This window comes from Melopsittacus undulatus, chromosome 5, assembly GCF_012275295.1.
Source record: "Melopsittacus undulatus isolate bMelUnd1 chromosome 5, bMelUnd1.mat.Z, whole genome shotgun sequence".
Classification (NCBI taxonomy): domain Eukaryota; kingdom Metazoa; phylum Chordata; class Aves; order Psittaciformes; family Psittaculidae; genus Melopsittacus; species Melopsittacus undulatus.
The window spans coordinates 2,634,383-2,649,933 of NC_047531.1; the positions used below are offsets into that span (position 1 = coordinate 2,634,383).

Here is a 15,551-nt window from a genome sequence, read left to right on the forward strand (position 1 = left end):
GAGCTGCACGGATGCCAGGACACAGCTGGGTCTCATCCCGCACCAGCAGCACCCCAAGATGCTCCCAGCTCCCGGCTCATCCAGGCCAGGCTCAGGGCTCAGGATGTGCCCATCTGCAGCCTCACAGCCCGGATATGTTCCCCCAGCACAAACCACCCTGGAGAGCTGGATGGGAGGGGATGGCAGTGAGAACCACAGCCGGTGCAGCCATGGGGCAGGAACGCTGCCCATAGCCCTGGGGAGCGACCCGGCTCCCATTGGGAGCACTGGAGAGCCGCGTGTCTGGGTGCAGGGATGGAGCTGGATTATCCTGCTCCCATTTCATCCCACTCCGTGCCACGGCAGGGCCAGGAGGAGGCTCCCACCATCGGCACTGTCACAGTGCCCATGTCCCTATGGCACAGCGCACACGGCACAGCTCACACACGCATGGCGGGTGTGTGGCGAGGGCTATAAGCGGTACTGGGAGGAACCGGCTCTATTTTTACCCACTGCCACATTCCAGCAGCTGCCCTGGGAGCCGGCACCGGCCCCACTGCCCCCGGGCCTGTAATTACAGAGCCAGGGCACTAAAAACAGCACGAGGAGCCCCACGGGGCTGCCGCAGCCCCACCATGCACGGGGCATTAGGGAGCATGGAGAGAGGCACACACACCTCGGGTGCTGTGAGCATCCCAGTATGAGGGGATGGAGCCAGGAGGGGCTGGGCTCTGCTCCCAAGGAACAAGGGATGGGACAAGAGGAAACGGCCTCAAGCTGCACCAGGGCAGCTTTAGATGGAGCTGAGGAACAATTCCTGCCCCACAGGGTGCTCAGGCATTGGAACAGGCTGCCCAGGGCAGGGCTGCAGGCACCGGCCCTGCAAGTGTTCACACAGCGTGGAGACGAGGCCTCAGTGCCATGGGTTAGGGGTGGCCTTGGCAGGGCTGGGAATGGTTGGACTGGATGAGCTTAAAGGGCTTTTCCAGCGTGGTTGGTTCCACATTTCTGAGTGTGGAAACAGGAGGAAACATTCTCTCAAACACACTGCTAACCCTGCAGGGAAGCTCTGCTGTTATCATACTCACTCTGCTGGCCCCATGTGTGCCCAAGTGCTGCTCATCAGCCATCAGTCACGGCACAAGCTGCCATCAGCAGGCAGAGCTCCACAGGGCACTGGAAGGTTCTTCCAGAGACCACCATGCTCAGCCCAACCATCAGCATTCCATCCACCCTGGAGCCACAGTGCAAAGCGGCCGTGGATGCGGTGCCAGGCTCCAGCTGCAGCACCAGCACCAGTGGAGGTCACTCACAGGACTCAAACAGGAAGCTCAGGTTAGATATAAGGCAGAAGCTGTTCCCTGTGAGGGTGCTGAGGCGCTGGCACAGGGTGCCCAGAGAAGCTGTGGCTGCCCCATCCCTGGCAGTGCTCAAGGCCAGGTTGGACACAGGGGCTTGGAGCAGCTGCTCCAGTGGAAGGGGTCCCTGCCTGTGGCAGGGGTTGGAGCTGGAGAAGCTTTGAGCTCAGTTCCAGCACAAACCAGTCTGGACTGTGTGATTCTAAGGGTGGTAACTCTGGTGGAGGGGGGGCAGGTGGAGGGCTAAGGAGAAGCGAAGCAGCTCGGTTCCTGCAGGAACCTCTCCATATGAGGAATACAGCCAGCCCCGAGCAGGAAGCGCCTGATGCTGAACAGAACTGAGAACACCCCCGTTCCAGACTGCTCTGGGATGCAGAACCAACACCCGCCCTCGAGCTTCAGCTCTGCACCCACAGCTCCTCACTGGACTGGGCTTTCTGCTGTGGGTCCGGCGCTCACAGGGCTCATGTCCCACAGAGCCACAGCAGCCCCAGCCCTGGAGCTGACACAGGGACCCCGGGAAAGGAACCAGCTCCTGCTTGGTGCTAAGGATCAACCAGGCTGGAAAACACCTTCAGGATCATCTCGTCGAGCCGTTCCCCAGCACTTAGAAGAAGCCTGCTCTAGTGGGAGGTGTCCCTGTCCATGGCAGGGGCTGGAGCTGGATGAGCTTTAAGGCCCCTTCCAATCCAACCCATTCCATGACTCTGATTCACACACATGGGTATCCATGTTCCAGGCGCTGGCTGCAGGCACCAGCTGGGCTGTGAGGGTACTCCAGCTCTGGAGGATGCACAGAGGGGTCATGAGCAGGCAGCACGCAGGGATGCTCCTCCTGCTCCTCCAGACCCTCTCCTTGCCCTGGGCACTGCAATCACCATCAGTAAGTGCATGGTTGTGGCTATATAAGGTAAAAAGGAGATGTGCTGCCCGTCAAACCCAGCTTCCTGTGGGGCACCTCCAGCCCTCAACAATGAACACCCTTTGTCTTCAGAGTGACAAGAGCACCAGGAGCAGAACTTGAGGCAGCAGAGCACCGAGATGGGCAAGGAGCAGTGTGTGCGCTCACCAGGACCCAACAGTGGGTACAGGAGCAGGCACAGGCTCCTCTGCACAGCCAGCACCCAGAGAACCTGCTCCTGTGGCACCTTCCCACTTCCTGACACTTCACCACCACACCCAGGAGTGGCGAGGGCCATAAATCCATAGGAACACTCCAGCGAGGTGGTGGCACCGCTGCTCAAAAGCTGTTGTTGGATAGCACAAGGGAAGGAGCTGCTCTGACTGACACAAGTTCCTGGGGAGATTTCAGCTGGAGCCAAGAGGAAAATCAGTCCCAATGAGAACCACCAGCCATTGGAATGATGTCCTCAGGGAAGTGCCAACTCTCCAGCATCAGACACTGTTAAGACTGGGCTTGACAGAGCGCCAGGACATCTACTCTAGGTCATGCTGTGCCTGCAGAGGTTGGAGCAGATGATCTTTGAGGTCCCTCCCAACCTGGGATTCATGATTCCACGATGGACATTCACATCCTGCCAATAAAGGATCCCCTCAAGCAGGTTCAAGCCATTCCCCTTGGCCTGTCCCTACAGGCCCTTGTCCCAAGCCCCTCTCCAGCTTTCCTGCAGCCCCTTTCTGTGAACACGATGACTCCGCGGTGGCAGCAGGCCAGGGGGATAACCATGGGCTGTCATGGGGCTCAGGCTGCAGTGAGACAGCTCTGCTCAGTGGCTGCGGGTCTGCTGCGAGGTGCAGTCACGGGATGAGTGTTCCATGGAAGCTCAGGGCTTTGGTCTGTGAATCATCAGCTGTGGGATGCAGCAGGACACGTGCACAGAGCCAGGGCTGTTCAGTCTCTGAGCAGCAAAGAGGGTGAATCCCTGCACGCCACACAGGGAGGGATGATGCTGCCTGGCTCCAACCAGGAGCATCCGTTACAGCCTTCACCAGAACATGGCTCATGGTTCATTGTTTGTGAGTCTACATCCAGGGGAAGGTGAGAAGTTCCCTGTTGCCCAGAGAAGCTGTGGCTGCCCCATCCCTGGCAGTGCTCAAGGCCAGGTTGGACACAGGGGCTTGGAGCAGCTGCTCCAGTGGAAGGGGTCCCTGCCCGTGGCAGGGGTTGGAGCTGGAGGAGCTCTGAGGTACCTTCAACACAAACCAGTCTGGGGTTCCATGATTCCAGTGGGGCGGCAGCACCTCACCAGGCCTTCCCAACATCACCACAGGTTTTCTCATCCACATAAAGACCTAACACATCACTAGAGGTAATGTCTGAGCCCTTTGCTTCACTGATAACCCACAGGAGTCACTCCTGCAGGTAACTACTGCACACACCAGCACAGGCCTCCTTCTTCTCCGTAGGAAGCTGAGCTGGAGCAGGCTCTCCCTGGTACACCACACTCCCCACACCCAGTCTGACCTCTTTCCTAAACAGGTCTGCTAAGGTCACATCCATGTCACCCGCAGCTTGGCTCTCATTTCATATCACCACCTTCCCAAAGGAACCCCAGTCGTCCCAGTCCAAATCCAAAGTGCTACCCAAGGTGCTGCTTCTCCACCAGCAACACTCACCCATGTGTCTTGGGTGGTGCTCCTGTCTAAACCCACCCCACGACACATCCCTGGGGTCCTCCCACTGCCACCACAGCCAGCAGCATCCTCCAGCCTCAGCAGGGCAGAACTGAATGGAGCAGACATGGTCCCACTCTGTGCTCACCAGGCAGGGATGTCCCAGCCAACGCTCCCACCGCAGAGACATGGCACAGCACCCCTTGGACAGACCCATTTCCAGTTCTCAAGCCTCAGACCACCCCAACCCATGTGCAGGACCTTGCCCTTGGTGTGTTGCACAACATGAGGTTCACACAGTCCCACCTCTCCAGCCTGGCCAGGTCCCTCTGGATCCCATCCCTTCCCACCAGTGTGTCACTCCACCACACAGCTCCATGTCATCACAAACGTGCTGAGAGTGCTTGATCCCAGTGTCCATGTCACCAACAAAGATGCTGAACAGGATCGGTCCCAACACCAATGCCTGAGGGACATCACTGGTCTCACTTGGGCATTGAACCATTGACCACAACTCTCTGAGTGCAACCATCCAACCAATTCCTTATCCAGCAAGTAGTCCATCCATCAAATCCATGCCTCTCCACCCTAGAGACAAGGATATTGTGCAGGACAGTACCGAACACCTTCCACAAGGCCAGGCAGATGACATCAGTTGTTCTTCCCTTATCCACCAACACGATGGCCCCAGCACAGAGGGGGTGACCAGGTACGATCTGTCCCTGGTGAAGCTGTGCTGGTGTCCCCACTTTGCTGTCCCTGTGCCTCAGCAGATACCTGTGTAATCAGCAGGGAGGCCCCAGCCTGGGGAGGAAGATGCGTGCAGAGCACAGGCAGTGGGACCAGGTTTCTGCTGCGCTTCCCCCAGCTGCCCACAAGACAGGAACAGGGCCAGGGAGCTCAGACACAGACAGACCTGGGGGTTTCCTCCTCACAGAGCTTCCTGCTGCTCACAAACACACAGTGAACATGCAGGGACCTGAACGGCAGCTGTGGGGCAGCAGCTGCCCAAGAGGTTGGGCTGCTCCTGCAAACCCACCTCGGCACTTGAGAGCCACAGCAGAACACCCACTGCAACCAAAGGCCTTTGCTCTGGGAGAGGAGAGGTTGGACAGGGCATGGAGCAGCTGCTTGAGTGTGAGGTGTCCCTGCCCATGGCAGGGGACTGGAACTGCAGGAGCTTTAAGGGCCCTTCCAACACAAACCCAATCCATTCCAGATGGCCTGCATCGCCTGCCCTTCTGCTCACTAACTGCTACCACCACTGCCAAACCCTCCGTGCCTCCTGTTACCAGTTGCTGAACTGGAAGAGGGAGAAACAGGACTGCAACACGGCATAGGCACATTCCCAGGAGCAGGAGGATCCTGCCGCAAGGTGCCTGCAGGCTCTGCTTTGACATCACCAGAGCATTTAGTGGTCAAGAAGAGCTGTAGCCACATAGAGGAAAGCCAAGCACCCAGTGCCGGAGGGCTCCACACCACAACCATGGTGAGAGGTGGAGGAGAAGCTCTCAGGGTAAGGAACCAAAGGGGTTTGAGGGTTAACTCCTCCTGCCTGGAGCACAGGGAACTCCAGGGCATGCTCCTACCTGGGGTTCTGTTTGTGGTTCTGGATCCCTAAAACCGCTGCTGCTTTTCCAGCCTGGCACATGCCAGCACTGGGAATAGGAAAAGGGAATGTGGTGCAGTCAAACCTCAGGATTCCGTCTCCCATGGAAGGAAAAGAGGGAGAAATGTGACAGATCCCAACTGGCAGCCGAGTGACAGTAAGAGCTGAGGAACGTGGTTACAGCATCTCTGCAGACAGGAGCTGCCTCCTCCTGCTCCCCACAGCCCCACACTGTGACCAATGTGTCTCACACACACCAACACCACCCACAACAGCCACACCAACACCAGTTCCTGCTGAAGCCAGCCCGGGGGGGGACACCCTGCTCACAATGGGGGGGGAACAACTCAACCAGAGCATTCAACCATTGCAGGCTGTTCATCCAGCACAGGTAATGCTGCAGTGACCCAGCCCACATGGACACCAAACACAGCTGTGGTGCATTACCCAACATGGGGCAGAGAGAACTATCCATTTGTCTGAAGCAACGTCATCGAATCAGGGAACTGTTCAGGTCGAAGCGACCTTAAAGCTCCTCCAGCTCCAACCCCTGCCACAGGCAGGGACCCCTTCCACTGGAGCAGCTGCTCCAAGCCCCTGTGTCCAACCTGGCCTCGAGCACTGCCAGGGATGGGGCAGCCACAGCTTCTCTGGGCACCCTGTGCCAGCGCCTCAGCACCCTCCCAGGGAACAGCTTCTGCCTAAGAGCTCAGCTCAGTCTCCCCTCTCTTGGGCAGGTTCAAGCCATTCCCCTTGGCCTGTCCCTACATCCCTTGTCCCAAGCCCCTCTCCAGCTTTCCTGCAGCCCCTTTAGGCACTGGAGCTGCTCTCAGCTCTCCCCTTCAGGAGCCTTCTCTTGTCCAGGCTGCCCCAGCCCAGCTCTCTCAGCCTGGCTCCAGAGCAGAGCTGCTCCAGCCCCTGCAGCAGCTCCATGGCCTCCTCTGCACTCACTCCAACAGCTCCAGGTCCCTCTTGTGTTGCTGGCCCAGACCCGGGGCTGCAGCTGCTCTGGGGACTGCCCCAGCCCATGCCCAGGACACTGCAGATTCACCACTTGCAGCAATGAGCCCATGGAAACCTTTACACCAAGGTGCTCCTGGTGCCTTCTTCAGAGCGTTTCAAAGCCTCAGCCCCCTCAGTGACCTTTGGGAAGGGACCTGCCGGTGCACAACCCCCACAGCGAGCACAGGAAGCGGGCGCAGGAGGAGACCCATGGGAGGAGATGTGGGGAGGGGAGAGCAGACACCCCAGTGCTCCTGTGCACACCACAGCCCATCCGTGGTGGCAGGTGCACAACAGGGAGATGATCCCTGCTGTGTGCACACAGCACCAACTGTGCCTTTCAGGAGTGGTTGTCTCATACAGGGACCCCAGGATTGATCCCTGCTGATGTCCCTCAAGGAAACTGGCAGTGATGGGACCTGTCAACCAGGCCCTGCAGGACCAACCCCAGCTCCCAGTCCATCCAGCAGGATCTAATCCCATCTGCAATGTCACCCTGAGTCTGGCTCTGCAGCACATAGAGCTGCTCCTGAGCAGGAGTTCAGGAGAGTAAGACAAGCATTGAGTTGTCAGAGAAGCTGTGGCTGCCCCATCCCTGGCAGTGCTCAAGGCCAGGTTGGACACAGGGGCTTGGAGCAGCTGCTCCAGTGGAAGGGGTCCCTGCCCGTGGCAGGGGTTGGAGCTGGAGGAGCTTTAAGGTCCCTTCCAACCCAAACCATTCCATGGTTCTATGATTAACAGAGGATGTGGGACCAGACCTGCAGTTCCCAGATGAGCCAGCACCACTGGGATGCTGTGCTGTGGGGTGACCCCCTTTGACAGGATCCACACTGATTGCTCTAACACCCTCATGTTCCACACCACCAGTAACTGCCACGCGCAGTGCTGCACATGGGATGCACAGGGATTCATCCCCTTTTCCCAACGTCCCCCCACAAGTACTTATCCAGCAAACAGAGCTCCCCAGCAGCAACCGCTCCAGACACCTCAGCGTGGGGTCTGGGTTTATGTGCTGGATGTGAGCATCACAAGAACCGGTTTGAGTCAAAGCCATGAGTCACTTGCTCAGGCCACACATGACAGAGCGATGGGTATTTTTACTACCAGTTGGAAACGCCTCCCACCAGCGCGAGCAGCACAGACACCCGGAGCAGCACAGCCAGGGCTGCAGCACAGGGACTGGCACCAGGGCAGAGCAGGATGGGACCGAGAGCTCTGCTCCACCTGGGGTTAGTGCAGCACCGGCCCCAGCCATGGAGGTGCAGGAGCTGGGAGCACCTCAGGGAGCGCAGGATGGATCCTGCTGAACCTGTGCACCCAGACGGAGGGAGCACAGGGACAGAACCTGCATCACACACATCTCAGGACCAGACACCGAGCACGGGGCTGGCTTCCTATGAGCAGCAGCCCCCACGTCCACCCCAGCTCAGGAGCAGAGCCCACGTGCCCAGAGCACAGCCCCAGCGTGGGAACAGCACTGAGCTCTGCAGGAGCCACTGAGGGCAGAGGATGCAGAATGCGCTGGATGCTCCGGGATGCACAACTGCAGCGGGACACGGGACACTGCAGCCACTCTGCTGAGCTCCATGGGCAGCCAGAGCAGCCCCAAACCCCCCCAGCTCTCTCTGCCTGGCTCCAGAGCAGAGCTGCTCCAGCCCTCGCAGCAGCTCCATGGCCTCTTCTGGCCTTGCTCCAGCAGCTCCACGTCCCTCCTGCGCTGGGAGCAGCAGAACCGCACGTCTCCAAATCCACACATTTGATTTCCCTGTGTTTGTAATTCCCCACAGGAGGGGGCTGAGCCTCATCCTGCTCCATAAACCCCTCCCAGATGAGCCCTCCATCCACACTGAACGTGTTTGAGGTTGAGCTGTTTGGGGCTCTCAGGCCATGGGGGACACACACAGAGGCAAAGAGCAGGCACAGGCCCTGGCTTTGCAAAGCATCATTTGTGTGCAGCTGGATGAGAGCCAGGAGATGGAACCCATCCATTTACACAGAATATGTGGGCAATCATCACACAACACAGCCAACCCTCACCTGTGAAATACCCACTGCGGGGCACACTCAGCTCCACACATGTACCCAGAAGCAGCCCCTCTCATCAGACACATGGATGTAGATGCAGGAGCTGATCGAGGTGCAGTGACACCAAGCAGAACACAGGGACAGCGCGGTCACATCCTGCAGCATCTCTACTTTCGGTTTTGGATTCATAAAACTGCACTGAGCAACATTAACACCTCCTGAGGGCACAGAGAGAGCTGGGCTGGGGCAGCCTGGACAAGAGAAGGCTCCTGAAGGGGAGACCCCAGAGCAGCTCCAGTGCCTAAAGGGGCTGCAGGAAAGCTGGAGAGGGGCTTGGGACAAGGGTCTGTAGGGACAGGCCAAGGGGAATGGCTTGAACCTGCCCAAGGGGAGACTGAGCTGAGCTCTGAGGCAGAAGCTGTTCCCTGTGAGGGTGCTGAGGCGCTGGCACAGGGTGCCCAGAGAAGCTGTGGCTGCCCCATCCCTGGCAGTGCTCAAGGGCAGGTTGGACACAGGGGCTTGGAGCAGCTGCTCCAGTGGAAGGGGTCCCTGCCTGTGGCAGGGGTTGGAGCTGGAGGAGCTTTAAGGTCCCTTCCAATGCAAACCATCCCATGATTCTCTCTCTGAAAACAACACAGAGCTACCTCAGATCCCACCCCCTGCAGACCCTCCCCACTCCCCATCCCCAGCTCCAACCCTATGCCTCCCAGGCCATTAACCCTATTGACACAGGAACTCCACAGCACCTCATCACATGCAAACCCATCACTGCTGCTGCACACATCCAGCTGTGGGCAGAACTGAGCCCCTTCCCCACTGCTGCAGAGGGTCCCATCCAGCCCTCACACAGCTGACACCCCCAGTGTCATGTGGGACCCCACAGCCCTGGTGTGTTTACAGCCAGCAGAGCACAGCACAGCCTGTGCCCAAGCTCCAGCTCTAAGGGACCAACCCAACCTGTACAGCAGTTAGTCACTGCCAGAGGAGCAGCCTGTCCTTCCTGCAAATACCATCTGAGCTGCAGCAGGGAGGAGATGTGACAGCAGGAGCGCAGAGCAAGATATACATAGACTCATGGGGTGGTTTGGGTTGGAAGGAGCTTAAAGCTCCTCCAGCTCCAACCCCTGCCACAGGCAGGGACCCCTTCCACTGGAGCAGCTGCTCCAAGCCCCTGTGTCCAACCTGGCCTTGAGCACTGCCAGGGATGGGGCAGCCACAGCTTCTCTGGGCACCCTGTGCCAGCACCTCAGCACCCTCACAGGGCAGAACTGCCTGAGATCTAACCTGAACTTCCCCTGTTTGAACCCATCACCCCTTGTCCTATCACTGCAGTCCCTGATGAAGAGCCCCTCTCCAGCATCCTTGTAGCCCCCTTTAGGCACTGGAGCTGCTCTGGGGTCTCCCCTTCAGGAGCCTTCTCTTGTCCAGGCTGCCCCAGCCCAGCTCTCTCAGCCTGGCTCCAGAGCAGAGCTGCTCCAGCCCTCGCAGCAGCTCCATGGCCTCCTCTGGCCTCTCTCCAACAGCTCCACGTCCCTCTTGTTTTAGGCAAACACAAGATGCAATCCAAAATATCCCCAAAAGCAATAACCAGTATCAGTGTTCACATCACCGCAGGCAGATCGGGGCGGGAGGTGTCAGAGCATCACTCTGACACACAACTTGATCCACAGCACCCCTCACACAGCTCAGACACCTGCAGATGGGGATGGGAAAGGGTCTGGCTTTAGCTGTCAGTGCCCAGAACATGCACTGGTGGTTCTCTGGAGGGGATGCCCCAGTCATGGGTTCCTCACTCCATGACAGTGCCTCAGGCTCTGCAGCAGAAGCTCCCCACAGTTTACAGGACACCTCTCCTCACCTCAAGGCTTTCCTGCCTGTATTCTGCTGCCAGCCATGGCAGAGCTGCCCTGTTCTCTGCTGTGCAGCAGCACGGGCAAAGCACCCACTCAAGACGTATCAGAGCAGCTCTGACCATGGGCAGACACCTCTGGCTGCAGGTAACCCCCGAGGCTGTGCCCATGTCTCCATCCATGGCACCAGGAAGCCCCACAGACCTCACTGCTCAGTCAGAGCAGCCTGGGGAAAGGCTCAGAGCCCTGGTTCCAACAGGGCTCATGAGATGAGATCGATGAGCAACCTGCTCCAGTGGAGGTGTCCGTGGCAGGGGCTGGAGGAGCTTTAAGGTCCCTTCCAACACAAACCATCCCATGGTCCCATGACTCCCTCTCAGCCGGTGCCTGCACTGAGCTCAGTTCAAACCCACACACATACTAGCTTTACTGGGACAGGCATCACCAGACACGTGCTGTGGTTTTCCACTCCCAATGCCTGGATATGGGCTCCCAGCTGAGGCTGATGTCCTGCCAGGTCTGTGACCAGCACCAGCCCAGCCCCTGTTCTGTATGTGACAGGCGAGATCTGAAGTCAGAAAATGAATACTCAGTCAGAGGAACACAATTCATTACGGGTCAGCTCTTCCCTTCCTCATGTCCCGTTCAATGAACCACATCACCGAGGAGCAACATTCTTCTGCCCCAAACCACTCCTAGACAGCACTGGGAGGATGTGGGCAGTGACTGATGCCTCCTCAGCCCCAGGAGCCTCAGGACAAGGAACACAGGTGAAGTGTTCACCTTGTGAAGGCCAGCACAGCCTCAGGCAGCCCATGTCCTGCAGCAGCCCCAGGCTGGATCCGAGCGAGGGCAGCGGGAATGCGGCTCCTTCCCACCCCGGTGCTGTGGGATGCTGTGACACAGGGAAAACACCTGCAATAGTAACAGCATCACACCCACCACAGGACCAGAGAGTGCAGGGTGCACCAAACCTCTGAGCTGGCTGCCTGGGCCTTGGCCTGCCTGCTGTGGGCCTGCAGAGGAGCTGCACTGTGCTTCCCAGAGCTCCCGGCCCCATGCAAGAGCCCCCGGAGCTGGGATCTGCACCCACACAACGGTGCAGCCGCTCCGGGTGGGAACTGAGCTCCCAGCCACAACTCCTGTCACCACCGACCCACGGGTGGGTGGGGAAGGATTCCCCATCCCTGGCTCCAGCGCAGGCTCAGAACCACCCAGGCACCAGCATCTGTGAATGAGCATGTTGGGAACCGAGTCCAGCTCTGGGGCAGCAGCACAACAGGGATGTGGAGGTGATGGAACGAGTGCAGAGGAGGCCATGGAGCTGCTGCGAGGGCTGGAGCAGCTCTGCTCTGGAGCCAGGCTGAGAGAGCTGGGCTGGGGCAGCCTGGACAAGAGAAGGCTCCTGAAGGGGAGACCCCAGAGCAGCTCCAGTGCCTAAAGGGGCTGCAGGAAAGCTGGAGAGGGGCTTGGGACAAGGGCCTGGAGGGACAGGCCAAGGGGAATGGCTTGAACCTGCCCAAGAGAGGGGAGACTGAGCTGAGCTCTTAGGCAGAAGCTGTTCCCTGTGAGGGTGCTGAGGCGCTGGCACAGGGTGCCCAGAGAAGCTGTGGCTGCCCCATCCCTGGCAGTGCTCAAGGCCAGGTTGGACACAGGGGCTTGGAGCAGCTGCTCCAGTGGAAGGGGTCCCTGCCTGTGACAGGGGTTGGAGCTGGAGGAGCTTTAAGGTCCCTTCAACCCAAACCCCTCTGCGGTTCCAGCCTGGATGCTCCCGGTGGGATCCATCAGGATACCCCTGCTCCAGGCGCACTCCCCCTCTCTCACTGACACCACCGCTGTGCCCCAACCGCGGGGCAGGGGAAACATCACGGACACAGCCCCGAGACCCACACAAACCCGGTCCCACACAACCGAACCGAGGCCTGCAGGACCCGTGCGGCGCTTCCCGGTGAGGGGGGGGCCGGTGCCGCGGCCTGCGCCCTGCCCGGTGCCTGCCGAGCCGCGTTCGGGGCAGGCCGCGGGGCCAGCTCGGCCGCTGCCGGTCTCCATCCCCCTCGCTGCCGCCGCCGGTCCCGGCTGCGGTCCCTGCTCCGGAGCGCGGCCCCCGGGCTGTGCCGTGCCCGGTGCGGGTGCCCATGCTCCGTACCCCATGCTCCGTACCCCATGCTCCGTACCCCATCCCGGCCCCATCCCGGCCCCATCCCGGCCCCATCCCGGGCTCACCGCGCTTGCCGGGGTCGTATCCCACGAGGACGAAGTAGTCGGCCAGGCGGGCCATGACGGGATCACCTTCGGGGTCAGCGGGGGTCACCGCGGGGTCACCCGGGAGGGGGTCACCGGGGGTCACGGCCCCGCCGCCACCGCCCCGCGCCCCGCCCGCCCGTGTACCCCGCCGACCGCCGCCATCTTGGCCCCTCTCACGGCCGGGCCCGGCCCGATCCGCCGCGCATGCGTCAGCGCCGCGGGGAGGGGCGGGGCGAGGCTGCTGATTGGGCGAGAGGGGAAGGGGCGGGGCCACGGCGGCACCGGTGCCCGGGACCCCATCGGTGTGCGGGGACCCCCTCCGGGAGCACAACCGGATGTGAGCGGGACCCGCACCGGGGGGGGGGGGGAACCCCCGTGCTCAGCCCGAGCCTGTTTGTGACCCCCCCTTTGCACACGGCCCCACCCGCGGGGGGAGCACTCACCGGGGCCGTGGGCACCCGTCCCGTTCGGTGCCCGGTCACGTGGGGTGCCCGGTCACATGCACCCCACTGGTGGTGGGAGATGCTGTGGGGTTGGGGGGCCCCATGAGGAAATGGTGTCAATCCCACATAGATCACTTGCAGTGGGATCACCCCATCCCGTGCCATCCCTATCCCAACACCATCCCATCCCATCCCTGTCCCAACACCATCCTATCCCATCCCTATCCCAACACCATCCTATCCCATCCCTATCCCAACACCATCCTATCCCATCCCTGTACCCATCCCCATCCCATCCTCATCCCTATCCCAACACCATCCTATCCCATCCCTATCCCAACACCATCCCATCCTCATCCCTATCCCAACACCGTCCTATCCCATCCCTATCCCAACACCATCCCATCCCTGTCCCTATCCCATCCCTGTTCCCATCCCCATCCTCATCCCTATCCCCATCCCAATCCCATCCCTACCCCATCCCACGCTGCCTTTCCCCACCTCATCCCGCACCTCACACCAGAGCACCGCGGTCCATGGCGTGCCCATGCCTGGTCCCGGTGCAGGCCCAGCAGCCATTGGCACCCATTCCATGTTGGCTCAGCTAGAGCCAGGAATGGTTCATGACAGGAACTCCTTGTTCACACTCCCACATGGGACTGGGACTTGGAGCAGGGGGAGAGGTGGGAGCACCTCAAGTCACCGGACAAGGCCCCTGATGCGTAAACCGGGATCTACACTGGTTTATGGTGGGGGCTCCCATGGGCACCCTTGCCTCTCTTTCCCAGTGTCACCAGTTCACGCCTGTGTCTGCACTGGGGACACTGGTCCCACGGAGCTGGGGCAGTGGGTGCCCAGTGTCCTGTTCCCCATCCCCAGGTGTCAGTGCTGTGTCCTTGTGTCCGTGTATCCCTGCATCCCTGCTTCTCTGTGTCCCCCTATCCCTGCATCCTTGTGTCCCTGCAACCCTGCATTCCTGAGTCTTTGAATCCCTGTTTCCCTGAATCCCTGTGTCCCTTCCTCCCTGCATCCCTGGGGCTCCAGGTCCATCCTTGACACTGGGGACCCTGGGGATACTGGGGCCATGAGGACAGTGCAGATGCTGGGGACACTGGGCGTACTGGAGACGCTGGAGATACTGGGGATACTGGAAACACAGGGAATGCTGCAGATTTTGGGAACACGGGGGACCCTGTGGATGTTGAGAACACTGGGAAGCCTGAGTCCACTGGGGATGCTGGAAACTGTGGGATATCTGGGAACACTGGGGACCCTGAGGACACTGTGCCCCTCTCCTCCCCCTGTGCTTGCAGGGATGGAGGACACATCCCTCCCATCTCCCTGCTGTTCCCTGCTGTTTTCCATGCCAATGGCACAGTGCAGAGTGTAACCCAACGGCTCCACCACCGTGTTCCTATGGGCTGGGAGCTGATGACCCCGAGTGTCCCCATGGGTGCCACAGCAGAAGGGAGAGCTCTGGGAGTGCTGCAGGGACACAGCGATGGGCACAGGGATGGACACCCTGGGGGTGAAAGCACCTACACCTGGGTGGGAGCAATCCCAGGCACAGCTACAGGTTGGGCAGAGAAGAGATTCAGAGCAGCCCAAGGAGAAGAACTTGGGGGTGTTGGTCAATGAGAAAATGAACATGAGCCGGCTGCAGTGTGAGCTTACAGCCCAGAAAGCAACCGTATCCTGGGCTGCATCAAAAGGAGCGTGACCAGCAGGTCAAAGGAGGTGATCCTGCCCCTCTACTCTGCTCTCGTGAGACCTCACCTGGAGCATTGTGTGCAGTTCTGGTGTCCTCAACATAAAAAGGACATGGAACTGTTGGAACAAGTCCAGAGGAGGCCACGAGGATGATCAGGGACTGGAGCATCTCCTGTATGGAGACAGGCTGAGAAAGTTGGGGCTGTTCAGCCTGGAGAAGAGAAGCTGCGTGGAGACCTCATAGCAGCCTTCTAGTATCTGAAGGGGGCCTACAGGGATGCTGGGGAGGGACTCTTCCTTAGGGACTGTAGTGATAGGACAAGGGGTAATGGGTTGAAACTTAAACAGGAGAGGTTTAGACTGGTTATAAGGAAGAAATTCTTTCCCATTAGGGTGGTGAGGCACTGGAATGGGTTGCCCAGGGAGGTTGTGAATGCTCCATCCCTGGCAGTGTTCAAGGCCAGGTTGGATGAAGCCTTGGGTGCCATGGTTTAGTGTGAGGTGTCCCTGCCCATGGCAGGGGGTTGGAACTAGATGATCTTAAGGTCCTTTCCAACCCTAACTATTCTATGATTCTATGGCAGCTCCCAGTGCTGCTCCTCTTCCTGCTCCTGCAACTATTCCTGCTCCTGCTCCTGCTCCTGTTCTTGCTCCTATTCCTGCTCAGCCCGTTGGGTTTGTGCCGGTTTCTCTCTCTCTTTGGGAATAATCCAGCAACAACCAAGCGGAAGCACCGGGAATGCCGCAGAAATTCCCT

General features: G+C 59.6%; 1 protein-coding gene across 4 annotated transcripts in view; it reads right to left on the reverse strand.

The window, feature by feature from the left end:
- SBF1 (SET binding factor 1) overlaps positions 1-12,740 on the reverse strand; it is a 56,463-nt gene extending 43,723 nt beyond the window's left edge. For all 4 annotated transcript variants that reach the window (XM_034062815.1, XM_034062813.1, XM_034062814.1 and 1 more), the window contains exon 1: positions 12,621-12,740. In XM_034062815.1, the coding sequence (XP_033918706.1) occupies positions 12,621-12,675 (55 nt within the window). In that variant the 5' untranslated portion in view covers positions 12,676-12,740. The remainder of the gene's footprint in view (positions 1-12,620) is intronic.
- Positions 12,741-15,551: the final 2,811 nt, after the last annotated feature.